At 51.3% G+C, this 26770-nt stretch overlaps 1 protein-coding gene across 9 annotated transcripts in view; it reads right to left on the bottom strand.

Annotated features, from left to right (window-relative positions):
* The window catches only part of LARGE2 (LARGE xylosyl- and glucuronyltransferase 2), a 72097-nt gene that overhangs the window by 20542 nt on the left and 24785 nt on the right, over positions 1-26770 (bottom strand). For 6 of the 9 annotated variants that reach the window (XM_075927562.1, XM_075927561.1, XM_075927558.1 and 3 more), the window contains 16 exons: positions 22158-22295; positions 21446-21477; positions 16067-16246; positions 14141-14412; positions 13408-13490; positions 12865-12988; positions 10995-11166; positions 10632-10736; positions 9490-9602; positions 8812-8937; positions 8447-8602; positions 8016-8179; positions 6640-6918; positions 5412-5558; positions 4939-5134; positions 4574-4722 (listed from right to left, as the gene is read on the bottom strand). In XM_075927562.1, coding sequence (XP_075783677.1) covers positions 4574-4722; positions 4939-5134; positions 5412-5558; positions 6640-6918; positions 8016-8179; positions 8447-8602; positions 8812-8937; positions 9490-9602; positions 10632-10736; positions 10995-11166; positions 12865-12988; positions 13408-13490; positions 14141-14412; positions 16067-16166 — 2186 coding nt within the window. In that variant the 5' untranslated portion in view covers positions 16167-16246; positions 21446-21477; positions 22158-22295. Of the gene's footprint in view, positions 1-1922; positions 4723-4938; positions 5135-5411; positions 5559-6639; positions 6919-8015; positions 8180-8446; positions 8603-8811; positions 8938-9489; positions 9603-10631; positions 10737-10994; positions 11167-12864; positions 12989-13407; positions 13491-14140; positions 14413-16066; positions 16247-21445; positions 21478-22157; positions 22315-26770 lie in introns of those variants that run through there. The other 3 variants (XM_025185355.2, XM_014574264.3, XM_075927563.1) reach the window with 3 other exon arrangements.

Below are 26770 nucleotides of genomic sequence, written 5' to 3'. Positions count from 1 at the left end.
CATGCCTGAGAATCACAAATCATTGCAGGCCTTGGTGTAAAATACCCTTTTTTAAAAATGGTACCACTCCGTTTTCACAGAATTGCATAATGAGGATAATACTGACTTGTGAGCTGGTTTGTTTTTTTTAAATCTCTATTTTTTTTAGCCTGATGCTAATAGTGAATCGCAGTCTCTTTACTGCCTTCTCTCTGTAGCCTTCAAGTCCCTTGTGGTTTCAGTTTTGGTACAACTGTGTTTAGATTTTAGCAAATTAAAGTGAGGGGAGGGGAAGGGAGGCAGGGCGGGGCACAGGGATACAGAGCATCTGATCAATTTGTATTTATTTATTTTAACATTTTTACTAAATAAAACAATAAAATCTCTTGTCTCTGTAGCCATGTTTACCAGGTGGGGGAAGCATTTCCCATCAGCACATGGGGCACCTCGACCTGGAAGACTTTCTACTATAACAGCTCAGCAGAAAGTAAGAGAGCCCCGAACTAATCTAAGTCAAATGGGAGCTCAGGCTCCACTTCCATCCCTCCCTGGGTGAACATGTTCAGGTAGACAGGCTGAAAGCATAGCTTTATCAAACAGCTACACTTTTCACAAGGCAAAAGGGCCACTAGCACACCCAGCCAGAACTCATTTCTGCGTTCACTAACTCGCCCTTATGCACCCAAGCTGCATTTCTGTTCAGGTCATAACTTCTGATTCTTCAGTTACAGAGTGTTCACCCCACCTATCAATGGCTCCCTCAAAATAACACACCCAGAAGGAGTACTGGGGACTCAGACTGGACCAAATTCACTTTGGATTACTGGCTCTTGTAGGCCAAAGCATGTGGTTGAGCTTAATGAATGCCAGCTCCATGCTAGAAATGATTTCCAGGTACACCTGTATTGGCAAAAGTGCTTTTGGCAGCATAGTTTAATCACTTCCCCAAACAAAATATTTTAAGTCAAGATAAAAATGCATCTAGACCAGGGCTTTGGGGGCTACAGCAATGTCACCAAAAGTTCTCCTTCCTTTCTAGCAGACCCTCTAGGCTAGCAAACATTTTCTAGAGCAGCACTAGCCTAAAACTGTCTACACTTGCAATTGTGCCCCAAAAGCTTTTGTTCAGGGGTGCTTAAACCACCCCCTAAAAAAACAGCTTTGCTACAGCCAGTACAAGTGTGAACGCTGCTTTTTTGAGAGGAGCGCTCTCCTGCTGACAGAGCAATGGTATTCTACTCCCCATGAACAGCTAACAGCATTCCCAGGTGCTGACTTTCAGCAACAAGACCAGGTTGACAGAGCCTTGTCACTAAGAACTGGGAATGTAGACCAAGCCTAGGAAAAATGGTAACATATAGGTAAAAGTAGCTAACATGCTAGCTCAACCTGACCATGTTTCTTCTAGAGCAGATGGTTGAGTAACAGTTGAGCTTGATTTTCAGAATGCTCTAGTCTGGGCAGTTGGTTACTCCAGGCTCAGCTTGTGTCATGGAGATTCCAGGAAGAAGGAATTCAATAACAGCCCAGGAAACACTTCCCAGCCCATTCCCAAAAGTGTGAGTCTGACTTAACGTAAATGTGCAAATAGGCCTCTTACCCTTCACTGTCACAGCTGTGCTCCATTTCATCTTGTGCACCATCAGCAGGCAACTGGGTCACAGATGTGACAATTAGGGTAGAATTTTCCCTGAAAAATGTTTGCTAAAGGGGATGACATATGAGCTAGAAAGAGCCCAGCTTGACTGTTAAGAGCTGAGATGAGAGGTGTGGACTTAAGTCCACAAGTGCCCAGCCCCGTGCAATCCAGTCACTTGTAGGGCACACCACTGCACTTTCTGACAGAGCATAACAGCAGCTCCCTATTGCCACAACAATTTGATAAGTCAGATACCTGATCGTCCTTAGTGACAGTAAATAACTGAGGGTCCCTTTTTTGGGGGGGGGGGGGAAGGTTTCACTCTCACTTAATGGAGCTCCAATTTCTATACAAAATGTTGGAGGTACTGCACCCCCACCCTGTACATGCAATAGTTGCCATACCTGTGTTACAGTACTGCCTACTCACACAAGCCCTTCCCTGGGAATAGGAACTGGTATTTGCCCTCATTTCCTACCTGCCTCTAAGTGCCACCCTGCCTCCAGTATCAGACAATGTGACAAAATAACCACAGGGCTCCCCAAAGTTTTGAGAAAGAATATAAAAAGCTTTAATTAAAAAAATGCAAGACACACTTGTATCCTTTCCATACAAAGCAAAATGTGGGACAGTAGCCACTGGGCCTGCCCCACCCTGGCTGGAAGGTGTCCCTCCTGACAGGATAGCAGCTCTTGCAGTTCAGCTTCACACCAGGCAGTGAAGAGCAGAGTGGCCAGTAGTGACTGGCCTGAAGATACTTCAGAACCATCAGCAAGGAAGAGAAAAACTACACACGCAGGCCAGCCTACTCATTCACACCCTGTGAGAAATCACCTTAAATAACTTAAGAGTGAGAAAAGTGACTCTGCCTTCCTGCTCCAGTGATGGCTCTAGAACAGGGCCTGGTTGAAGCCACTCCCCAAACACTCAGGTACAATCCCTGCCTGTGTCACCCACGTCTGATTGATAATTGTCACTATTAGTGAGATTCAAGCTCTTTCCTGCTGAGACTTGAAATGACAGCCAGAGAGGTTTCTCTGAGCAGGTGCTTGCCCACCAGGGGGTGATTTAGCCTATTCCCAGGGTGGCAGGGACTGGATGGTTTTTATCAGAACAGGCACCATGATTTGACAATAATCCAGTCCTGGTTCAGCTCCAAGGCACAGACCAGAACCAAAATCTGCTGTGGGCCCCAGCAGCTGACTAGAGCAGCAGACTTGCAGCACCAGCCCTCACTAGCCACATGTGGGGAATCTGGGGACATGATGCTATGGAGCAGCAGCCTGAGAGCCTATGCAAACAGAATGGGTGCGTTTAGACTGGCGAGATTTTGCGCAAAAACTTGCCAGCTGTCTACACTGGCCGCTTGAATTTGCGCAAGAGCACTGACTCTGTAATGTACAAAATCAGTGCTTCTTGCGCAAATGCTTTCACACTCCCGCTCGGGAAAAAGCCCTCTTACACAAGAATACTTGCTCAAGAGGGCCAGTGTAGACAGGGAAGAACTGTTTTGCGCAAAAAAGCCCTGATGGCTAAAATGGCGATCGGGACTTTCTTGCACAAAATCGCATCTAGACTGGCCATGGATGCTTTTGCGCAAAAGCATCTGTGCCAATCTAGACCCGCTTTTGCGGAAATACTTTTAACAGAAAAACTTTTCCGTTAAAAATATATCTGCGAAACCATGCCAGTCTAGACGCAGCCAATGGGAAAGATGGACAGGCTTTGCCGTCCTCTCTGGGAAGATGGTATGGGTGGCCGGGGAAGGCCCAGCTGGAGAAGGCAAGCGCCAGCCCTGCCCCCCTTCCACCTAAGGGCCTGCCTCTGGAGCCAAACCCTCCCTCCCCTCCCCCAGCCTGATCCTTCCTGGCCAGGTAGAGGGTCAGGGTGTCCAGGACTTGTAGGCAATTTTGGGAAAGCAGTGCCTTCCCTTGCCTACAGTCCCAGCTACCCATGGAAGATTTCGGCTGTGTAGGTCAGTGGTGTGGGCTGGCCAGCTAAAGCCTGCACTTCTACAAAGTGCAGAAACCAAACCCTTGGGCCTGCAGGTAGGCAGCTGTTGTGTACAGAGCCTCAGCCAGTAAGAAATGGGAATACTCTTGTGCAAATGCAGCCCCCTGCAAACAAGCAGGCAGGGTCACAGAGCTTCAGCTCCAGCCTCAGCCCAAATACCTGCACTGCAGTTTTATAGCTCTGCACTCCCTGCCAGCTGCATGTTTTTATTGCAGTGTAGGTATATCCCCAGAGACCCATCCTGTAGCCTGCCATCTCCTAGGGGAAGCAGGGGGGTGCTTCAGCTCCCTCCAGGCCCAGGGATAGAGTTCAGATAATCACAACTTGGGGAGCAGGAGAGATTAAGAGCTAAGTTCAGCCTGTCTCACAGGGCTAAGCTACACCTAACAGGTGTAACTGTGAAGGGACCTAAAGGAGCCCCACAGGGTAAAAGACAGGAGCTGAAGAAATCAAGCAAGAGATCATCTTGCAGAGCGTCAGATAGTTTTGTGAGGCTGGGAAGGGTGCCCAAGTGGACTGCAGCGGAATCCCCTAGGGTCATTTACACTGGCCAAAGCTCTGGAAACTGAACGACAGGAACCGATCTCATCCATGCCCTTAAGAGGGAGATGGGCTCCATGCAGCCCTCATGCTAGAAGTTTAGCAAGGTTGTCCTGTCCTTTCAACTGCTATGAGGAAACCCTCAGCTCTGATGCTCTGCTCCCTCAGCCCCAATAACCCTAAGCTCCTTTTTCTTGGCTCTTTCCTTCCTAATGGGAACTACTGCTCCTGTGCTAGGGAAATGGTGCTGCGGGTTTGATCCCTTTTCAGGCAGGGGATCCCAACAAGCGACGGAGGAAGGAAGAAGTCTGTCCCCTTCCCACTCCAGCCCTGCACCACGCTGTCCCTCGGCATCACAGGTTTCTCTCAGCAGTGAGGTATTTGAGTGCAGCGGCACCATACCTACGCGACAGGTCCTGGTGGAACTCCTCCCGCAGCGTCTGTAGACAGCCCCGGTAGCCAGCACTCAAGCGGAACTTGGAGATGTCAAAGCTGGGGGCATGAGGCATGTGGATTATGAAGGCATTGGGCAGGACCAGGAACTCATACTCCTGGGAAAAAGCAGGTGGTCAGCAAGCAGGTACATCTGAGCTCTTCCCACACCCATGGAGGCCCAATCACCACAAGAGCAGCAAAGTTTGGTCCAAAGGAAGTCTTGTGCTGGGAGGGTCCCAGAAACCACCTGCCCATGGTCACAGTAAGGGGCTCCCAGGCACAAAGCAGAATCTGGACCCTCCTTGCTCAGCAAATTCCACTGTCTCACTCACCTGGGCATCAAGTTCCATGATGTGAGACACCTTGTTCCAACCAAAGCCCACAAATCTCTGATCATAGTGGGGGCAGTCACGCCTCACTACAACGTAAGGCTCGAAGTCTGGCTGCCACGCCACACGGTACGGCACTGTCGCTGTCCGCCACTTCGCATAGTCGGTTGGGGCATGGCCCTTTGGCCACACATGGTACCTTGAGAGAGAGAGAAAAATGAAGCACCAGCTAGATGTACCACACAGAGGCCCTCAGGTCCCAGAGACAAACTACAAGAGGGAGGCCAGTGGTTCACTGAACCCTGGGGCTACAGGGTAACACACAAGGCTGCTCCTGTCACTACCTGCAGGGCAGCAACTTCAGAACAGATCCAGGCTCAGGCAGACTATGGGGGTGGGAGACAACACAAAAGGCGCTTGGGTCTGGCCTGTGGTCTGGGTCTTGCTGGGTGGAGGAGAGTGGCTCCAGCACCTACCTGAAGGTGTAGAGGGAGCCCATGTCCAGCATGGAGAGCAGCTCCACTTTGGATTTGGGGAAGGAAAGACGGTAGCGCAGAGTCTCAAATGCTGGCACGATGAGTGCTGCCTTTCGCTGGGACAGCTCCAGCTGCCGGATGGAGTTCCTGGAGGAGGGCAGGGGAGAGCATGAGGCCTCGCTAGGATGGCTTGGAGCCAGCAAGAGGTAACTGCCACTCAGTAGAAGATAGAGCCCCACACACAGTATGTTCCTGGGCCCCAGCAGCAGATGGTGGAAGGGCATCAGCAATCTCTAGAAGGAGAAGCTTCCTGTCAGTTGGTGAATCACCTCCAGCAGGAAGGGCTGGGAGCCCTCTTGTTTGGGACCCAGGTGAACTTGACAACCTTAGTTAGCCACCTGAGAGGAACTGTCGCACCAGGACCCTTGGGGGTGAATGGCTTGTGTAGTAAGATGAGGGCCTGAAACAAAATTCCAGCTAACAATGGACAGCACTTGGCCAATATAAAGCAAAGCTAAGGTGTGAGCAAGAGGCAGGCCCCTGCTCACAGCACAGGGCAGAGTGCACAAAACACTAACTGGTAACAGGCCCAGGTGTAGAACACTAATTGGAACTAGGTACCTACTATAAAGCAGTAATTGGTTATAAGTTGAAAGCACATTCCAAAAGGATGGTAACACTAGCTCACTGAAAAAGACCTGGGTACCCACACTCCCCACAGATACAGACCCAGGTTCAGGAAAAGGTCTAAAATGACAGCATGATGGATAGAGATGTTCTAATCGATCCATGAGGGGCAGAGTGATGGATGGTATCTAAGTAGAGTCAGAGGGTGGCAACCGGCCACATCAGGAGTATGGTGTACCTGTATATTAAGTGGTGTCTTAGGGGAGGGGACAGTCTTTGTCCAGCCGGGGGCAGTGGGGCCTTCCACTGATTGAGTCCATTGTTATAGGGTACAAATGCATAGCGGTTCGATAGTCTACCGACAACTATTCCTGTACTTCACTTAACAATAAACCTGGCTGGGCGCCTTTGATCCTTATCTGATGTGTGGTCTTTGGGGACTCAGTCTTGCTGTGTTGACTAATTGCACAAGTCAACATGGCGCATGTGATTGAACACACACCCGACTGATTATCATCAATGGAGCAGGAGACCTGTCAGGACTTCACACCAGTAAATCCTGACTACTACACCTAGCTTGGCCTAGATGTACAGGGCTTACCTGAGGTAATCATAGAGCCCATACATGGGCAGGAAGTCGATGTCTGTCAGGAAGACATAGGGCGTCCGTGCATTGGTCAGGGCAATGTTGCGCAGCAGGTTGACAGGGTAGAACTGCCCCTCCTTGTACACAATGTGGTAGGCGACGTTCCTGCGGCTGCTTAACACTTCCGAGCCCTGGGCATAGCGCAGGAATTGCTGGGCCTCTGCGTCCGACATGTACAGCGCCAGGCTGATGGGGCCTGCCCAGTGTTTGCAGATTGCCTCTAGCATCTGCAACCTGTAAGCGAAAGAGAAACAGCATGAGACTAGCCATGCCAGAGCCATCCACATGGAGAGAGCACTAGACAACAGAGCAGGCAAGAAACAACAGTGGACACAGCTACGCAGAAGAGACTGAACAAACCTTCCACTCTGCCATGCTGATGTCACTTTATCTTGCCCTACCTCTCCCATTTTTCTTCCCTCAACAAGTTACCACAGAACAGAATGTCCAAAACCAGGAAGCATTCTCCACAGTAAACAACCAGGATTCTACTGCAAGGTCTTAGCATCTGTGGCAGCTCCAGGCAAGTTCCACAGTGCAGATTTTCATTTAATTAAACATGAAAATGACTCATCCCATCAGTACAGCAGCCCCTTCTGGTATTCGCTTTAATTTTGAATTCAGTGGATTTTACTCTTTCCACATGCCACAAATGCATGTATTAGCATATAACTGCACTGTAGAAAATGGGAAATGGAGAGTTAAATGGCTATTTTAGGGCTTCTGGCAAGTGGGGAGGCAGTCTGGGATTGTGGGATAAGAAAATTCACTGCCTATTTCTGCCACAACATTCTGTACTTGAATAACAGCACTAACTCTGGTAGTGCCATATTTAGGTTTCACAGTTTATACTCTACTAAAATGAAGGAGTGGTTCATTCATCGGGTAACTGGTGTTTCAAACTCTGCAACAAAGGTTGAAAACAAAGGTTTTCTTTGTTTCTACCCCTCCTAGCTGCATTGTAGGGCTTTTTTAAGTGTAAGTTCATCAAATTTGGAGGCATGATTCTGTGGTAAAGAGTGATTTTGCAATCCTAGAACCAAAAGTACCAAAATTCCATTTGAGGCACAACTCCCATTTGAGCTCCAGTCCCCTGCACCTCTCCTGCCCCCCCCTCCTTCCCCCCGACAGAAGTGAGGTTTCTATTAGTGCAGAACTAGACTTGGGTCAGTTTGACAGCATCTTTTCATATAAAGGTTCCAGGGCTGATGAACGTACTTACAGATCCCACAGCTGGCTGCAAGACCCCACTCCTCAGCAGTGGGAGCTGCCCTAGAAGAAACAAGATATCCCGTAACTCCCCTCCTTCCATCCCAGTCCTTGCTGAGTACCTGTCCATGGAGAGCTGGGCTACCAGGCTGACATCAGCAGGGTCAGGTGAGGCCGGGACCTCATACTGCAGAAAGAACAGGTGGATGCGGTGCATCATAAGGTGCTGCCAGCGGAAATCATAGCAGAGGTCATCCTCATCCAAGTCCTCCAGGGCTTGCTGCAGCTAGAACATAAGAATGAATTGTAGCAGGGCCAGACTGCAGCTAGGAAACAACCAAGGGCAGGCAGGTGCTGCAGCTGGAACACACAGGAGACGTTCAACTAAACAGGACAGAGCCCTGGAGAGGAGCCATGTAGGGACCAACCTCGCAAAGTCCCAAGAGAGGACATGGATGGATCCATGGGAACGGAATGTCCCATGTCCCACCTCTCCCATCCCCACAAGATAAGGGCAAGTGAGTATTGGGGCTAGCAACCAGCAAGGGCTCACTTGGTTTCCTGGTGGGCTGGGCAGGCTGGCACAGCCGAAGAGCTCCCTGCGCAGCAGGTTCCCATCATATTCCAGGAAGGTCAGGTAGAGGTTCCGGAAGAACTCCACATGCTTGTTCTTCACCCGCAGCTTTTTGGGCGAGTTCCAGTGGATCACCTGAGAAAGGTGGGCTGAAGTGTGAAGGAAACAGGCAGACACAGTATTTCCCCACCTCTTTGGATCCACCACCACCCACTTACTGCACCCTAGAATCCAACACCTTATCCCTCCAGGCCAAGAAAGGTCAGTGCCTGCAGCAGTGGGCTCCTCAGCCCAGCTGCAGCACCAACTCCTCCTGCAAAGCAGCCAAGGACCAAGAGACCCACCTTAAGATCAGAGACCTCTGAGTAACACTGCTCTGAGAGGGTATGGTCGGACAGCTGCACATTCCAAAAACAGGGGAGCTTGTACACCAGCACTGGACTCTGCTTAATCACTGCATTAAAGATGTCCTGGAAGAGAATCAGCAATAAGCCCATGGGTAGCAGAAACTTTCAGCCCCCACAGGTTGGAGGGCAAACCCTGAGCAGGGGACAAGAGCTGTCTGATGGGAGAAGGGGTCTCCATATTAATCCATGCCATGCAGCCACCCTACAGGTGGGCACAGTAACCAGACACTGCACAGGAGGCATCTAAAGCTGAAGTACAGGGAATGCTGCAGGTCAAGACCAATGCTGAGCTGATTGAGTGGAAGGTTACAAGTCTCGAATCATGGATCCCAGGCAGTGTTCCCTGTACACTGTGCACTTGTGCAGCCCCTCCAATGCTGCCCAGCCAATTAGCAAAGTGCCCATGGCTGGATTTGTTTCAACTGCACATAAAATTTATTTCACACATGGAAAAAGTTAGAGGAAACATTGCTCCAAAGGCACCTACTGTCAGCAGCATCCAAAGGCCCCAGTGTTTGCAGGAAGTTGCAGGTCAGGGAGCATCTATAAGTTTGTCCAAGACTAAGCATGGGGTCAATGAAGACCTTGTAGCTGGGGCTCAGCTCGGCTCCATACCTGATCTGCCAGCGAGGTGGACAGCATGCTCATGAGCTCCCGCTCTGCTGTCAGCCGCCAAATCTGCTCCCAGCCAATCTGGCGCAGCCGTTCCAACAGCAGCAGGATCACCCCTGGGAAGCAGGAGGTGGGAGGAGGAGAGGTCACAGGTGCCCCACATCACACAGGCTCCAGCACTTCTGTTTGATGCAGTCGATCCAGCCTTCAGCCTCCCGAGCTCAGCTCTAGCCAGATCCCTTCTGGAGCTTCCTAGGGTCAATGTTCTGGGACGGCACCCAACCAGTTCTCTGAGAACACCCTTTGCTGGGCATCCCAGAGGGCGGGCTGGATTGTAGGCTTGCTGCCTAGCCTGAATGTGATGTCCCTATGTCCCACACTCTTCTCAACAGCAGTGTCTCCTGATATGATTCCCAGAGCGTGGGGAGGGGGCTCGGCTCCCACCTCAGGAACTTTTTGATTGGCCAGGGCAACTTTGGAATGGCCTTAGGGAGCAGTCACCTTTGGAGGGGGCCACCTTAAGAAACCTCTCTGTGGAAGAGCAGAATGGCATGTGACTATCCCTGTGCTGAGGCTGAATCAGGTTTGCTAACCCTCCAGGACTGGCCTGGAGTCTCCCAGAATTGGCATCTCCCCCCTGTTGACTATTGAAAGCCAACCTGGACATTTTAATGACATTTTCTTAAAATAGCCTATTATGTCACATAGGAAAAAAGCCTCCCAGGATAACTTCAGTCAGAGTTGGCAGCCTTATTAAGGCATCTCAGTGCAGCTCACTGGGGCCACTTATCCCCGTTATAAAATCAAAGAGGGGCAGGTTGTGTGAGAGGCCTTGGGCTGGTAGAGCAGGGAATGGGGGCCAGTCAGGTAGAGCCACTGGGGAAACCTGCCATCAAGCCATTGTGGCCAAGGCCACAAGTTTAGGTCCCAGTGGATTTGCTGGCAGTTTGCTCCCCATGTCCCAAGCAACAACAGCAGCATTTCTCCGGGACGGGACAGGAGTCATGGCAATAGGTCCTTGCTATCTGTGAGCCTAATGGGGAGGAGTAAAAGCAGGTACTTCCCCAGCCCTGCCCCCCCTCCAAATTCTGGGGGCCCTCCCCTGTGCCAGTCTCACTACTGAGCTGTGGATGCTCTGAGCTCACCTGTGTTGAAGCCACGTCCCAGCGCTGGCCATGGCTTGTGGTTCTTCCACAGGTTTCCGAGATACCAGTCACTCTGGTTCTCCACCAACCCAACCACCTGCTTATCTGGAAAGTGAGACAGACCCACCTCACCAGAGGGGTATGTGCCCACCACAAATCCATGCCCTGCACTGCCCTCCCCCACCCCCCCTTTCCACTCCCACCAGTGGTTGACAAGGAAGACAGACAGGAAGAGCCAAACAGAGCAGACTCCTAAACTGCCACCAGTGCCAAGGGGCTGCATGTTTTCAGAGAAGCCCGGGCAATGGGCCTGGCTCTGCTCGCAGAGGCATAGCAACTCAACTGGTCCCAACTCCTCCTCACCAGAGAACTTCCCGAAGATGGCCCACAGCTCAGCGATGTCAGTGGCAAAGGTGATGTCTGTGTCCAAGACAATGACCTTGGAGAGGTTGGAGGGCAGTGCCTTCGTGAGCGTCAGCTTCATCAGCCCATAAATCCCAGAGTAATGCTTGTTGGGAATCCACGCCACCTCTGGCTGCAACAGGGAGGGAGGGAGCCCTCAGGGCCAGGATATGGCCATTCCTATATCTTTCCCCCCTCCCCCTCAGTGCTAGACATAAAGCACTGAGCCTGTACCACAAATGTTACACATCCCCGCAAAACAGAGGTCTAAGGAGGTGGGGCTGTTCCCCAAATCCAACCCCCACTGTGCCAGAGGCTAATGAAGCATCACAGAGCTTCAGAACCATCAGGAACTAGTGAGGAGGCAATGAGCAAGTCCTAGAAAAGCGAGGAGACTGTTCTGCCCACATTTGAAGGAAGTACATAATATGGGGGGATTGTACAGGTGCACTGTACAATGTTCTGGCTGGTCAGGCATCTGCCACCAGGGGGCGCATCGATTCCAGGCTTAGCCCAAATGTATTTTCCATTTGAAGTGTTTTAAGGCAGCTGTGAATAAGACGTCTCCAGGGATCTAGCCCTCACACACATCGCTTACTTAGTGTCCCCAGTCAGCAAAGATGGAGAAGGCCCTGGTGCACAGCCAGCCACTCCCCCTGGGCCTGAGGAGGACTGACCCCTATAACCCATTCTCCAGTCTGTTCCTGGTGTTCAACATTTGGGCAGTGGGCTCACTGCTCCCTCAGCATCAGGATGTCAGCCAAGATTCCCCTGCCCTGCCCACAATGCTCTCTAGGTATTTGCCTGAAAAACTCCAGATACTGGCAAGCACTGCTTTCTCCTTCCCCTCCTTACAGTCACTAGCCAAGTTGGACAGATTCCATCCTTTCATTGCTCCCCACGCCTCCCTGCTCATTCCTGTCATCCTTCCCCGAACTCCCTCCAGTCAGAGTCAACTCTGCACCCCTCAGCACCACTGTCATGCTGCGTGTCCCCTCCCTGCTCTCGGAGCAGAGCCCCCAGGGCCTGAGGTGCCCAGAGCCATACAAAGAGCAGCAATCGTCTTGTGTACACAAGCCTCAGGTGCAGTAGCTTTTGTACAGCTCCACCCTCCATCTCCCGAGGCTCTGACAGCCCCTCTGAGGATCCAGGTTTCAGGATATATTTCCCCAATGTACGAGTAGTATTTCTTTAGGCTGAGTCTCACTTTACTAGTGCCTATGTGCCTGTTCCCTTTGGGATATTTCTCTGTGTTCCATCCGCAGCTCCTACCTCTTCCCCGTCATCTGTGCATGACTTGTACTGCTGCTCCGATTGTTTGTGACCAGACTGAACTCTGATGCCTTAAGCTTTCCACTGCCCCATAGCCTGTTCCACTGCTTCTGTAGATGGTTTGGACTCTGGCTGTTTCATATCCAGGCCAATGAGTCTCACCTTGCTTTACAGGGGCCCTCTCTAGTGAGTGAATGGTTACACCTTGCTCTCTGGAGGCTGCCAACCAGGGGACCAGTGAGTATCACCTGGGCTAGTGGTTGTGTCATTCTGCTAAGAATGGGTCTGAGACTCCCCAGCTCCTTCATACAAGAGCTTTCAGCTACAGACCTGCACCAAAGCGGAGGAGAAACCAACCCCCATACCAACCAAGTGTGAAATGGTAACAGGCACCAGGAAGAGAGCAGATGAGAGAGGGGCCAGCAGCAAGAGTTAATAGTCTAGTGAACTCCCTCCACCACCCTCACTGCCCTGCTCATTTTGCTGGAATATTGAGCCTGGGAAGAAAAGCTGAGAAAGGCAGGGGGAGTGAGGGCAGGAAGAAATCTGGGGCTCCTGCCTTCAAATTGTCTGCATTGTAGAAGCTAACGTGGACAGAGGGCACCATCCAGGACTGGAAGAGAGTCTGCAGGATCTGCTGAGCCACAGAGTCCGTGATGAGGTGGAAATGGAGAGGGTTCTTCCTGCCAGGGGGAAATGCAGGCAGCTGTCAGAGATCCCTCCAGAACCACTGAGCCTAGAACAGCTTCCCCCTGTCACCAAAGTCAATGGCCTCTAGAAGCTGCCCCATCCTGAGCCAGACCCCCCTACACCTCCCAGGGATGAGAGCTTTCACCTCACTCCACCCCTATGCAAACAGCACAGCCCCCTTCACATAGGACCTTCCCAGTAACACAGGATCCTGCCAGTTGTGACTGGGGAGGAAGGACAAATTAAGTTCCCCACAGGCGTGGTTCAGATCTGATCCCCCTTTTACCAGAGCCCCCAAAACACACAAGTCTGAAAAGGAGACAGAAGCCCACCAGCCCTGAACACGGGGCAAGAACCTGTGTACAATAGCATAACACAGCACAGGCTTCCCCTGCACTGCCACCTGTGTTACCTGTGGAAGAGGATGGATTTCACCAGGGTGACCACATCTCGGCTCGCATTGTGACCTGCGCACACAATCGCTACGTGCAGAAGCTGCCCAGAGACAGAAGGTACCATCAGCCCTGCCCAGAGTAGCACCTCCAAAGCAAGGGCTGTCCAGCAAACAGCTGCTTCTGGGGCAAGAACACTTCAGTGCCATGATCCTACGATTAGAACCCTCTCCTCCCAAGTCAAGTGGCGACAGTGGCTGGATAACATTTTGGTCAGTCAGTTTTCCTACTGGCCCATCTCACCTCACACAGCACACCACACACAGAAATAGCCTCAGCAACCCAGCCCTCCAGGGACACAGGTCAGGGTCATTACCCACAGGTGACAGGTGGAGAAACTGAGGCAGGATTTGCCCCAAGTCACAGAGCTGGAAAGAGAACCCAGGAGTCCTGGTGTTGCCTTCCCACCCATAAGCTCACACATGCTGAGGCACTAACATCTTCCAGCAGCAGGTAAGGAGGGGTCATTCTTTTGGCTGTCAGCTTCACACCCTTAACTGTGAATAAAATGCCCCCAAGTGTTTGAGACAAGAACAAAGCAGACAGCCAGGGGGAGGCCCAGAAACTAAAGACTTGCTGCTAGGACAGGCCATCAACCCAGGCCCAGGGCACCCCCAGCACCCAGTGTTATTGGCTCCCTCAAGGTGCCTACCCTCCCCAAGGACATTGTCATGAAGCTGGCCACACACTCACCTCACATTTCTGCACCGCCTGCTGCTTAGAGCAGCCCGTGCGGTTGCTCCTCTCGTCCGCAGGGGTGTCCTCATTCTCAAAGGAGGCTGTCCCTTGCTGGCTGCCATCACTCCTGCCCACAGCCCCAGCCTGCACTTGAGACTGACTGAGCAACAGGCGCAGTTGTTGGTTCTCCTCTACCACCTTGCGCACTTGGGATGCTAAGGCCTCTCGCTCCTGGTCCTGGCTCAGCCGATCCCCAAAGCAAGGGGACAATAGGAGGGAACGACCATCTGTGTGGAGTAGGTATGTTAGCTAACGGGTAACAGAATAGTCAAGGAACCACATGAATTCTTAATGGTTAGTCGACTATGCGATAGTCCCCGATGACGGGGCAGAAGCCAGAGTGCTCTGGCCCCACTCCTGGGGAGCCCCCTGCCACCCGATGGCAGGCAGGAGTTGGTCTACAAGGGGAGCCAGTTTAAAAACCTGCTCCCACACAGACTGGCTGCCTGCCACCCCGAGCCGCTGCCTCTGATACAGAGGCAGCAATGTGGGATGGCAGCAGCCCCTGTCCGTAGGGAATTCAGACCCTCTGTAGACAGCCTCCTCTCTCCCCTACTCACATAGAGACAGCAGTGTAGGAGGGAAGCAGGTGGCACCACAGAGCCAGTGCTGGGGGAGGGACGAGGGACCGGCTTTTAAGCTCCTGCTCCACATCTGCTCCTGCTTCCCCCCCTGCTGCCTCTGATACAGGCCTAGGCTTACTGGTTAATCATCTACTTGACTACTTGTTCACATCCCTAGTGTGGAGAGAGCCCCCCAAACCACTGTGAGTTCAGCCCCCGGAACATGGTGGGAGAGCACCCCTAGCACTGCATGCTGACCATGGAAAGGAGAGAGAAGAGATAACAGTTGCCCAAGTGTGGGGAAAGAGCACCCCAAAGCCACAGTGGGTGTAGGGTCAGAGAGGGGAGGGGTAATGTGGCAATGGCACTGGTGGGTGGGGACAGCCATCTGAGGAGAGAGAATACCCCCCCTCCCCAGAGGAATGTGCATGGGGGTCTAACTCCCATCAACAGCTTGTGGGGAGTGGGCAATAGTCTGGCATGTGTAGAACTTCGCCTACTGAAGTTCTTCCACTTTAAATAATTAATTGGGCCAGAGAGTGAGAAGCACTTTATATCTCAGTGGTTAGAACACTCATCTGAGAGGTGGCAGATCCCGTAGGGGCAGAGGTCTCGAACCAGGGGTCTCTCACGTCCCAGATGAGCACTTGACCAGGTTATAAGTGGACACCTTCTCCGCTCCCTCCCCTCAGCTGTACTGAGTGGAATTAGGTGGCCTCTCAGCAGGCCTATTGGATCAGGACCCACATGCCAGTAAGGTACAGAAGCACCTTCCCCCAGTTTGCATTGCTAGCAGAGATAGGCCCTCCCTGCAGCCCAGACCCGGCACCTATCTCTCTGGGAAGCTGGAACTTAGCACACCTCTCTCATCAGCATCTCCTACTGCTAGCTGAGATGGCTCCCAGCCTAGCATGCTGGCTTGTGTGGATCCACCTGTAAGGTGCCCAGCACTGGCACCGAGACCTCACTTTGTGGGCACAGTGTTGTTCCCAGGATTTTCTACACAACTAGAAGTTAAACACCTGTGAGGCTCAGCATTGCAACCTTGTAGGATCTCAGCCCCTCTCCATCTCTAAGTCCTCCCCTAGCTCCAAGTGATTAGCTCTCCACCCATCAAATGCTTTATACAATGTAACATACTTGTCCTCACAGCCCCCCAGAGATAAGCAGGGGCATCACAGATGAGGATGAGGAAACTGAAGCAGAGACTGGGCAAGGACTGGGCCCATAGTGAGTCAGTGGCAGAACCATCACTGAATACTGTTGCTCATTCCCCTGTTCTGGGCAGTACCTCAACCCAATGCCAGGCCACACTCACTTTGTATAGTGCCCAGAAAGACACAGAGCCATGAGACAAGGATCACCAGCGTTACAGTGGCGAGCAGCAGCTTCAGTTTTCCACGCCAGGAGCACAGCATGATGGGCAGGCAGGGCAAGGGCTGGAGGCAGTGGGATCATGTAGGCAGGTCTAGCCCAGCTGGCCCCATCATCCTAGAGCCTGCAATGGAGGAGAAGCACATGGAAGTGACACAGCCAGACCGACAGCCAAGGCACAGGCATGCAGGGCTCTGCCCTTCTGAGTCCAAAGCTGGGCACAAAGGATGGCATTAGCTTGGTGTCTGGGTGAAGTGGCTGTGTAACCACGATGGCAGCTCATTCTCTCAGCCACCCGGAGAGGGCACCCCTCACTCCGCTAAGGGATTACAGTGCGGCCACCATGGGGAGTCTGGGGACACTGTCACCCACTGATGAAGGCTCCAAGCATTGCTGGCTTTACCCCCATTGTTTCTGTTCAATGCAGCATCTTGTCTGGTCCCTAATTATTATTAGGGACGTTTGAGTGTAAACAACTAACCGTTTAACTGATAAGCAGATGCTTATTGATTAATGGCATCAGTTACGCTCAGCACAGCCTCCTCCCTGAGAGCCATGAACTCACTGCAACAAGTTTCCATTCATCCAACCTCACAGCTCCTTAATGGTGCGTGAAGATCATCACCCCCATGATGCACAGAGGGGAAGGGCAGGGAGTTGCTGGCTGAGTTGAGATTTGACTCCTGACTCAGTGCCCTGTTCTAATCACAAGGCCAAGCTGCCTCCTCTTTCTCAGGCTGGTCAGCCCTTTGATTGCAATTCAGAGCAAAGGACCCTCCCCTGGGAATATTCTATCACAGGCTCCCATAAACTTCATAGGGGTAGCCAAGATAGTCTGTAACGAAAAAAACAACGAATAGTCTTACGGCACCTTAAAGACGAACAAAAACATGTAGATGGTCATGAGCTTTCGTGGGCACAACCCACTTCCTAAGTTTGACCTGGAGGCCCCTAGCTAGGATAAACCACTCCAACAGAGCACAGAAAGAGGGATCTCAGATGCCCAGGCCACTTAGAGATTGACAAGTAACAATTCACTGTTTAAAATCCCTCCAGACACAGAGTGCTAAAAGTGTCCATGCAGTGCTCAAGAGGCCCCTAGAGACCTTCTGGGAAACAAAGGAGATCCCCTGAGGTTTTGGAGAGAAGCGGTCAGAGCAGGCTAGTCCCAACAGCTGGCATCAGAATTCTAGGAACCCAAGGTGGGAGTCTGCCAGGGAAGAGAAAGCACACTCTGGTGAACACCTAGCATGTGCATATTGGGCTGCTACATGGGTACATAAGTGAGAATCCATTTGCCATTGTCACTCCTCTTGGAAGGGGTCTTTCCATGGCCACGGCAGTCAGAACTGGCTAGATCTGACCAGACAGACCCTGCCTCACAGCTTCAGTCACACAAACTGGTCCCTACAGAAAGAACTAAAGCCCTACTAGCTAATGCCCTACTGCTGGGCACTTCCATGACTGCACCTCAGTAATCTCAGCAGGCAGCACAGAGACCTAAACCTGTGGTTCCCACAGGATCCCATGCCCAAGGCTGGGCCCCCAGCCAGCTGTTGAGCACAGGATGGGGTTTAGTAAGTTGCTCTCACAGAGCTCAGAGCCCTGCCAGGTCACCTGATGTTTAATTAAATCTGCTCTTGTGTTAAAGAACAAATTTCCCCTCCCCCACGCCCTCTGTGGGGGCCGGACCCATTCCCCAGATACAAGGCTCAAGGACAAGGCACCCAAGGCCAGCTGCTCTGGAATCTTTACTGGAGCAGAGATAAGCAAGTAGCCAAAACTCAGCACTCTGGCTCCTTTCCCAAACTTCATCTAGCTGACCTGCTCCTGTGGAACAAAACCATGACAATCTCTGAGGAGTCAGCCCAGGGATAGATGCCTCCCTCCTCCCCTTGCTGGCTGCGGACCATTACCTGCTCTAACAAAGTTTTGTATTGTGTGGAGTAAAGATCCTGTTTGCCTGGGAGTCACGGGACAAGTACTCCTGCCTTAAAGGGACATGCAGCCCTTTTACATGCCTAAGCTGGAGAAAGCTTGTCCAAGCCCAGGAAACTGTGTTCCACAGGCCCAAGCAATGGACCCAGCTTCAGGAGTGTCCTGTCTCTAGGGCAAGAAGACCAATGGGAGCAGCCTGTTCAGCCTTTGTGGGAAGAGAGCAGAGCTCATGACAGGTCACGGCACTACCCGCAGACAGCCTCTCACTGCACTGCCAGGATCCAAGGGGAGCCCAGGCCCCATGCGCAGAGAAGCTCAGGACTGAACTGCAGAGAGAGGAAGTGGATGGTGCAGAGAAATGTTTTCGGGGAACCAGAATGAGACACATCCCCTTCTCCCCCCATTCATTTCCCTCATACATGAGTCAAGGAGCCAATCTTGCTCAGCAGAGGTGACAGCACACTTAACTCTCAGCTGCCCAGTCTCATCCCCAGTGCCAGGGCAGACCCTGATAAACACAGATTAACAGGCACATGCTAAGACACAGGTAAGCTGGGTCACATTTTAACAATAGCGTCAAGCCATGGGGAAAACCAGAGGTTGGGGAACGCTTCACTCACATGAGAGCACAAAATGAGGCACTGTGTCCAGTATATTGTGAAAATCAGCACAATACCTCTGGCCTGTCCTTTTCTTAAGGGCTTCAATCAGACATGAAACAACTGACCATGGTCAGAGTTAAATCGTCATTGTTGGGGCTCAGAGTTAACAGCCCCTTGAGTTTGCCTGTCAGAGCCACTGTTTCCACCTGTCTGCAGTCTCAAGCTGATGTCACTGCATCACTTACACTGAAGTCATGATTTTAATGGTACCTTTGTAACTAAGTGCTGCAGACAGCTGCAGCACACTGGCCCTGTCCAATACCTCAGGGGAGTGACCATTGGGATAGTTAGAAACAAAAGAGTAGCCATGCACTGCAGCAAACTACCCCCTCACCAGCAGCACTGGCATCACAGCAGCAGTACAACGCAGGGAGTAAATAAATCAGCCGTGAGAAATGTAGGATTGAGAGAGTTAGTCAAGAGGAAAAAAAGGGAGAAAAACCAAGATCCCAGCTTCAAGAGAGAGGGACACATCAAAAGGAACCAGACAATGAAAATTCAGCTGCTAGCAGGGAGACCATAAAAGAGGGAATTCCTGCCCCTCCCCACACTTACCCAACCTCCACCAGTGCTCTTCTGGCATCACATCACCCTTCCCGCCTCTGACCCATGAATGGCAGGTATTAGAGAGAGGCAAAGATTCTCATGAGACTCTCCCTACTCTCCTCCCCTTGTAGCTCACCCACTGTTCACTCAGCTAATCTCCAGGCCTTGTTGCCTCCAATGACGCATGATTTGTTCTTTAGAGACTTGTGGGACAGTTACCAACTAGATGGGGCCTCTGCTTAGGGTCAAGGGTCATAGGCCAAACCTCTTGACTAACTCCACAGCCAGGGCCGATTTCTCCTCTTCCCCCCTCATTTCCCTGCCTGATCCCTAGAGCTCTGAAAAGTCAACCCTCGCTGCTACTCCTCCCAACATTTTCCCAACAGAAACTCCAGGGACTGAGTTCTCTGCTTTGCACCCCGTGTACTCATTAACACCTGTGTGATGGCTGATGCAGAGGATGCTCCTCTCACTCAAAAGCAGCAAAGGAGAGCAGCAAAGACACAGTTACTCACTCCATGGAGAACAAGCTCAGCCCCTAGTTCTTCACAGCACCAAGGGGCAGAGACATTTTGCCTTTAGACGAGATGTTTTGATTCCACAGCAAAGAGTGAAATACGCAAGGAAGGCTCAGCCCTGGCCAGGCCCCCCTCCATACACCCGTACAGGTTTAGCCTTCACTGATCCAAGCTGACTTCACACACGATTAGGCTGGCCCAACCAGACCTCCCCTCATAGGCCCAGCTCATTTCTCCTCTTGGTCTTTACTGGCAAATAACTGAGAAGGGATCCCTGCCCTTTCTACACAACATCTGGAGACCATTCAAACAATAGCCTCCCTCCTGCCAGTGAATTAAATGGGCCTGGATTGAGAACTTCCTTCTTATTCAAAGACCCAAGCTTATTGATGTGCAGATGCTTCAATTGAGCCTTTAGTTCCTATGGGTCAGGGAACATGGGGCTATTCCTTTCACTGGGACAATGATGGGCAATGCCCAAACAACAGTTAAACCCAACAGTTGAGCACTGTGATGGCTGAAGCCCTTTCCTGCAGACTTCCCTTTCCTCCAGGCATTGCAGAGACAATCACATATCTGCTAGGCACAAGGACATGTAAAGGAGGAGCTTTTCACAGAACTGCTCGGAGCATTGTGCCTTGGGTGCAGCAGTCTGCCTCTGCCTGTAGGAGTAGCCGAGATCTTGGTGGCTTCTCCACAGAACATGCATGTTGCAACACCTTGTCTGCTCTGGAATACCAGGCAGCGGACTCTAGGGTCTCCTCCAAGGACATCAAACTGTCCTACCAAAGACTGTCAGCAGCAGGCAAGAAGTCCAAGGGCTGAATCTATTGGGCATATAATGAAGCAGACTGCAGATGTGCTTCTACATAGCATAGCCCACAAAGATTAAGCTCCCCAGAGTGCCATTCAGCCAACCACTCCGAGCAGGAGGGTGCATGGCATGCTGAGTGAGACCTGTATAGTTTCCAGGAGTTGCATGCTCAAAACACAAAAAGGAACACCAGCTGCACTGCAGATTACCAAGGGCCTTATCTGGCCTTCTTGGGTCTTTTGCTCTTTACACACCACAATATGAAGTAACTACAAAGGCACAACAATAACCATAATATTCTGGGATGTATTAATAGGAGTGCCACATGAAAGACACAGGAAGTTCAAATAATAGCCCTGCACTATTTGGGCCTCACTGTACTATGTCCAGCTTTGGATGCCACACTTTTTCAATGGACAAATCAGAGATAGGCCGGAGAAGAACAAAAGTGATAAAAGGTTTAAAAACCTAACCTTTGAAGAAAAGTTAAATAAGCTGGGTATGTTTTGTCCAGAGAAAAGAAAACTGGAAGGAGGAAGTGCATGAACCTAATAAGTTTCCAGATAACAATGTTAAGGGCTGCAAATTGTTACAAACTGATCCCCATATCCACTGAATGTAGGACAAGTAGTAATGGACTTAATTGAAACAAGGGAAATTTAGGATAGATAATTATGGAGGAAATAAACTATAGGGGTAGTGAAGATTTGGGCAAGACTTCCCCCATCATCTGAGGTATTTAAGAACAGGTTGGACAAACACCTGTCAGGAACGGTCTAGATCTATTTGGCAGATGGCTAGACTAGAATCAGGAGATAACTTCTTGAAATCCATTCCAGACTTACATTTCTAGGATTCAAACACACCTCCCAGGGATCTGAAATAAAGAAACAGAGGATCACTAGAGAGAGAAATCACAAACTATATAAAGAGAGACTACCCAATTCCTCCACACTACAGGTCTGTGGGCTGCCCTTCGGTCACCTTTACTCTGTTCTGTTCCACTGCCATGATTCCCTTTCCCTCCTCTCTCGTCTGGCCTGGGATGGGGGATCCCCATTGTGCCAGGCACCTGATGCCAAATTACAGTTGGCCGAGCTTAATGATCAGCGAGCAAACAGGCAGCTGCAGGCTACGTGGCTGTGTCGTTAACGAACTGATAAGTGGGGCTGCTCAAAGAAGCGCATTTAGCTGCCGTTGGGATTAACGCTTGGCAAACACAGGGAAAGCCCCAGCAGGAGAGGCGAAATAGCTCAGAAACCCCCAGCGCTGGGCCAAAGTGGGAGGCCGGCCAGGCCGAGGAGAGCCGCGTTTCCTACTCCCATTCCCACCCCGCGCTCTCCAGCTGCCTGCAGCCCGGGTGAAGGTGAAGCAGGCGGGACCGTAGTGCTGAACAGGCCCCGCGAGCGTGTCTCCCCGGCTGCAGCGGGGCCCTGGGGACAGCACGGAGTCTAAAGAGTTCGCACCTAAGTCACCCCCCTCGCCAGAAATGTTCCGGCTCCCTCGGCCGCCCCCTTCACTGCCTCGCACACGCGGCTCCCCACTGGCGCATCGTACCTGGCTTCCCCCGCTCGGCATCCCACAGCGGCGCCCCGCCGGTCACACCGCTCGCTTTCCCGCTCTCGCCCAGCCGAGAGGTGCGTTCGCTCGCTCGCTCGCCGCGGGGTCGGCACCACGAGCGCGGCGCACCCGGAGCTGCCCAGAGTTAGTGGTAAGGAATCTGCCGCCCAAGCCCCACCCCAACCCCTCCCCCCACCACCTTGGCTCAAACGTCACCGCCCGCTCTGCGGGCTGGGCGGAGGAAAGTCGCCCCCCCCCCCCCCCGCACCTGGCCGGAGCCGCTGCTGGTAGCGGAGAAGGCTAGGGCGGCCCTGCAGCCCCGTGAGAGGGGAGCGCAGCCCACCTGGGACGGGCCAGGTTACCTGAGACAATGGCATTGCCTGCGAGCGCTCCGGCTCCCAAGCTGATCAGCGGCAGGGCCAGCGCTGCACCAGTACTGGGGAAGGCAGTGCAGGCTAGTGGCTAGAGCACAGGACTGGGCGTCAGGCTGTCTAGGCTCTGTTCCCGGCTCTGTCACTGCGACCTACATTTCCCCCTCCATAGGGCTCCTGTTACCTGCCTCTCATGGGAATTGGGAGGATTCCTTAAACCAGTATTTACAAAGTGCTTGGAGATCCTCGGCTGGGAGAGGATTGAGCCTGTGGCACCATGGAAAGGGGGATCCCTGTACCTCAGCTGTGGAGGGCAGGACTGAGCCAGGCATGGGAGTGTAGGAGGAGATGGGGAAGGTGGTAGCACCTGCAATGTCTCAGAGAGGACTGAGCTCTGGTGTGGAGCATAAGGAGACAGGGAAGATGAGAAGGTGTTGGGCAAAGTCTTAGCTACTGTTGAGCCTCTGCTTATATATGAAACGGAATGAGCAGAAAGCAGCACTGCCCCCAAACACCCAGGCTACGTCTAGACTGGCATGATTTTCTGCAAATGCTTTTAACAGAAAAGTTTTTCCGTTAAAAGCATTTGCGGAAAAGAGCGTCTAGATTGGCACGGACGCTTTTCCGCAAAAGCACTTTGTGTGAAAAAGCGTCCATGCCAATCTAGACGCAGTTTTGAACATGAAAGCCCCGATCGCCATTTTTGCGATCGGGGCTTTTTTGTGCAAAACAATACCGCATTGTCTACACTGGCCCTCTTGCGCAAAAGCATTTGTGCAAGAGGGCTTTTGCCTGAACGGGAGCAGCATAGTATTTCCGCAAGAAAACTGACAATCTTACATGAGATCGTCAGTGTTCTTGCGGAAATTCAAGCAACCAGTGTAGACAGCTGGCAAGTTTTTCCGCAAAAGCAGTTGCTTTTGCAGAAAAACTTGCCAGTCTAGACACAGCCCCTGAGAATGGCAGAATAGCTCCTGAACAGCCCCAGGAATACAGTAGGAAAACCTGTCACACAAGCCTACATGGGAAACATGAAGTGATCAGGATTTTCCTAGTGCAGCAGGAAAATCCATCTGAAGAGTCCAGGCTAGAAACAGATGCTAGCTATGGGGAGACTGGCTGTACCTGCTGCAACTTCTCTCACTGCTCCTGGCCTCCAGGGTTACAATAAGGCAGGCTTGCACTTCCAAGAATGCATGGAAACTATCAGCCCTCTCCTCACTTTGCATTTCAGAAGAGCAGCTGGGAGGATGCACAAGGTGTGGTAGGAGGTAGAAAAGGGAGTGGTGTGGGGGGTGACAAAGTAATTGCCGCCCATCCCTGTAAGTGGGAGGCACTAGTAAAATCAGAGCCAGCAAGCACAGACCTGCCAGCCAGAAAGACACTGTCTCTTCCAAGTGTAATGCATACCTACCGGGCTGGGCCTGGACGTGTGCACAGATCACTGCCTCAGGGAAGACATTTACCTCCAGCCCAGGTGGTTCTTGTCCTTATGAAATCCCAGTTCAAACATGCAATTGTTCCTTAATAGCTTCTTTCATTATGTACAACCCATTCCTGGGCATGAGGGAGGGGGCATAGGCTGCCCTACCCCCTACCTACATAGTACATGAGCCACTGCATCCTTCTGGGCTGAGAAAGGAGCAGGCCTCTTTCCTTGCTATAGATCATCAGAGAAAAGGAGAATCACATGGGGGCACAGGGCTGTATGAGAGTGCCTACCCAGTAGGGCATGAAGTGCCATGCCAAACACAAGTCTGTAGTTTGGGGGAAAACACCTATAATAGTGTTTTGTTTTGATAGGGTTTTGCACTTGGAGCAAATGGTGGTGAGGTTTGTGATGGTCCCTAATTTCTGTGGAAGTTCATTCCAATCTCAAACTGGCCTCCAGACAAGTGGTACACTGAGGCTACGTCTACAGTGGCAGCTTCTTGTGCAATAACTCTTCCACAAGAGAGTGTCTACCCTGGCATGTGCTTTTGCGCAAGAGCATCCATGCCAGTGTGTAGACTCTCTTGCGCAAGAAAATTCTGATGGCCATTTTAACCATAGGGCTTTCTTGCACAAGAAATTCATATTGCCTGTCTACACTGGCCTCTTCTTGATGAGCTCTTGCGCAAAAGGGCTCCTTCCAGAGCGATAGTGTGCCAAGCTTCTAAGCAAGGGCAGGGGACAGGTGGCAGGAGACTTAGCATGCTTCCCCTACCCCCAGACCAATTAGCCTGGAGACAGGGGGAGTGGCAGGGCCTCCACAGGCCAGATCCAGCCGTAGAGGCCCTTTTGCCCACCCCTGCGTCAGACTATCTAGGCTCTTGTCCCCCTACAGCATACCTTTGAGAAGGAAGTGTTGTCTAGGCCTTGAAATGTGAATAAGTGAGTTGGAAGTCATAGCTTCTAGCTCCCTCCCTGGGAGCGGGGTACAGATCAGAATAGGGAGCTGAGATACACGACTCCCAGTCTTGGCTTCAGGGAGTATGTCTACTTTAGGAAATTATTTCAAAATAACTTTTCAAAAGAATTCCCAAAATAACTATTTTGAAACAGTGTGTTCACACTAAAGGGAAGCTCAAAATTAGTCAGAGGCAGTCTCCCTTAGCGTGGGCACACTACCTCAAGCACTGGGGAATAATTACATTTAATGAATCTAGGGAGTAGTTATTTCCAGATAGCAGCAATGGAGCATCCACTACCGCTATTTTGAAATAACTAATAAGCGTTATTTCAAAATAACCAGCCCCTTATTTCAAAATAACAGGCTTGGTAGTGTGGACTCTACTTGTTACTTCAAAATAAGGGTAGTATAGACCAGGTTACAGTGAGCTACTTCCGGTCTTGATACCAGCTCACTCATGTAACATGGATATAATAGCCAGTGGACATGTGGAGTTTCCATATTTTATGTGAGGGTCTCTGAAATCCTCCCATGGAAAGACACCACAGAAGGGTTCCACTCCCAACCCTTTCAATTGAGAGCACTATCCCACTCTGCCTCAGAACTTTGCACCAGAGCCCACAGACAACTCCAACACCATTGGTGAAGCTAAGACACCTATATGCTCCATGCTGCTCAATCAAGGTAGAGATCACTAGGGCAGCTCAGTACAGAACACTCATGGGCCAACTATATTGGAACCTCCCCACTCAGGCAGCTGGGTAGCCAGAGCACTAGTTACTCCCTAACATTAGCTATGGCCGTATCCATACTAGGGACGTTAAATATCGGTTAATTGAATAGTCGATTAACCTCGTGAATTCTTAATTGTTATTCAACTATTCTATAGTACCCAAGGGCAGGGCCAGCTGCAAGTGTGCTCTGGCCCCACTCCTGAAAAGCCCCTTGCCATTTTGTGCTGCTGCCTCTGTATCAGAGGCAGCAGCACGGGGTGCCAGGCGGGAGCTGGTCCATGAGGGGAGCCAGTTTAAAAACCAGCTCCCCTCATGGACTGGCTGCCTTTTGCCCTGTGCTGGTGGCTCTGATACAGAGGCAGCAGTGCAGGGTGGCAACAGCCCCTGTCTAGGGGCTGTCTGAGCTCCCAGACCTGGCATGAGCCGGGACTGAACCAGGCTGCCTGCCCACCTAGCTCCTAATTACACTTTAAATGCAGAGCCACAGCAGGGGTAGGTCCTGGACCTGTTGCAAGCCAGGACTGAGCTGGGCTGCTGGCCAGGCTGCTAAATAATTTACTGGTGGGGGAGGGTGGAAATGCGTGTAGTCTATAGCATTAACCTATAAGCTTTTGCTTATTGGTTAATTGACTACCCTATTATATCCCTAATCCATACTGCACCAGAAAAGCTCCTGTCTTCAGCTTCCAGGGCTTAGGCAGCAGGTGCAGAACCCAGGCAGCAAGCCTTGAGCCATCACTGGTTAGTCTGTATGGGTGTGTCTAGACTACACCTCTCTGTCCACAGAGAGATGTAGATTAGGCACATAGATATTGCTAATGAAGCAGGGATTTAAATATCCCATGCCACATTAGCATAAACATGGCTGCTGCTTTTTTTCAAAACAGTCTAGATGCGGATCTGTTGAAAATAAAGCCTTTTTCGACAGATCCTGTAAACCTCATTTTTGAGGAATAGAGGATCTGTTGAAAAAGGCTTTATTTTCAACAGAGCCGCGTCTAGACTGCTGTTTTTCGAAAAAACTTCGTTTTGAAAAGAAATGGCGGCCATGTTTATGCTAATGAGGCACGGGATATTTAAATCCCGGTTTCATTAGCAATTTCGACGTGCTTG

The sequence above is a fragment of the Pelodiscus sinensis genome, chromosome 4 (genome assembly GCF_049634645.1).
Source record: "Pelodiscus sinensis isolate JC-2024 chromosome 4, ASM4963464v1, whole genome shotgun sequence".
Taxonomy (NCBI): domain Eukaryota; kingdom Metazoa; phylum Chordata; order Testudines; family Trionychidae; genus Pelodiscus; species Pelodiscus sinensis.
Note: the sequence above shows the minus strand (reverse complement) of the source record. Positions and strands in the feature narration are given on the sequence as shown.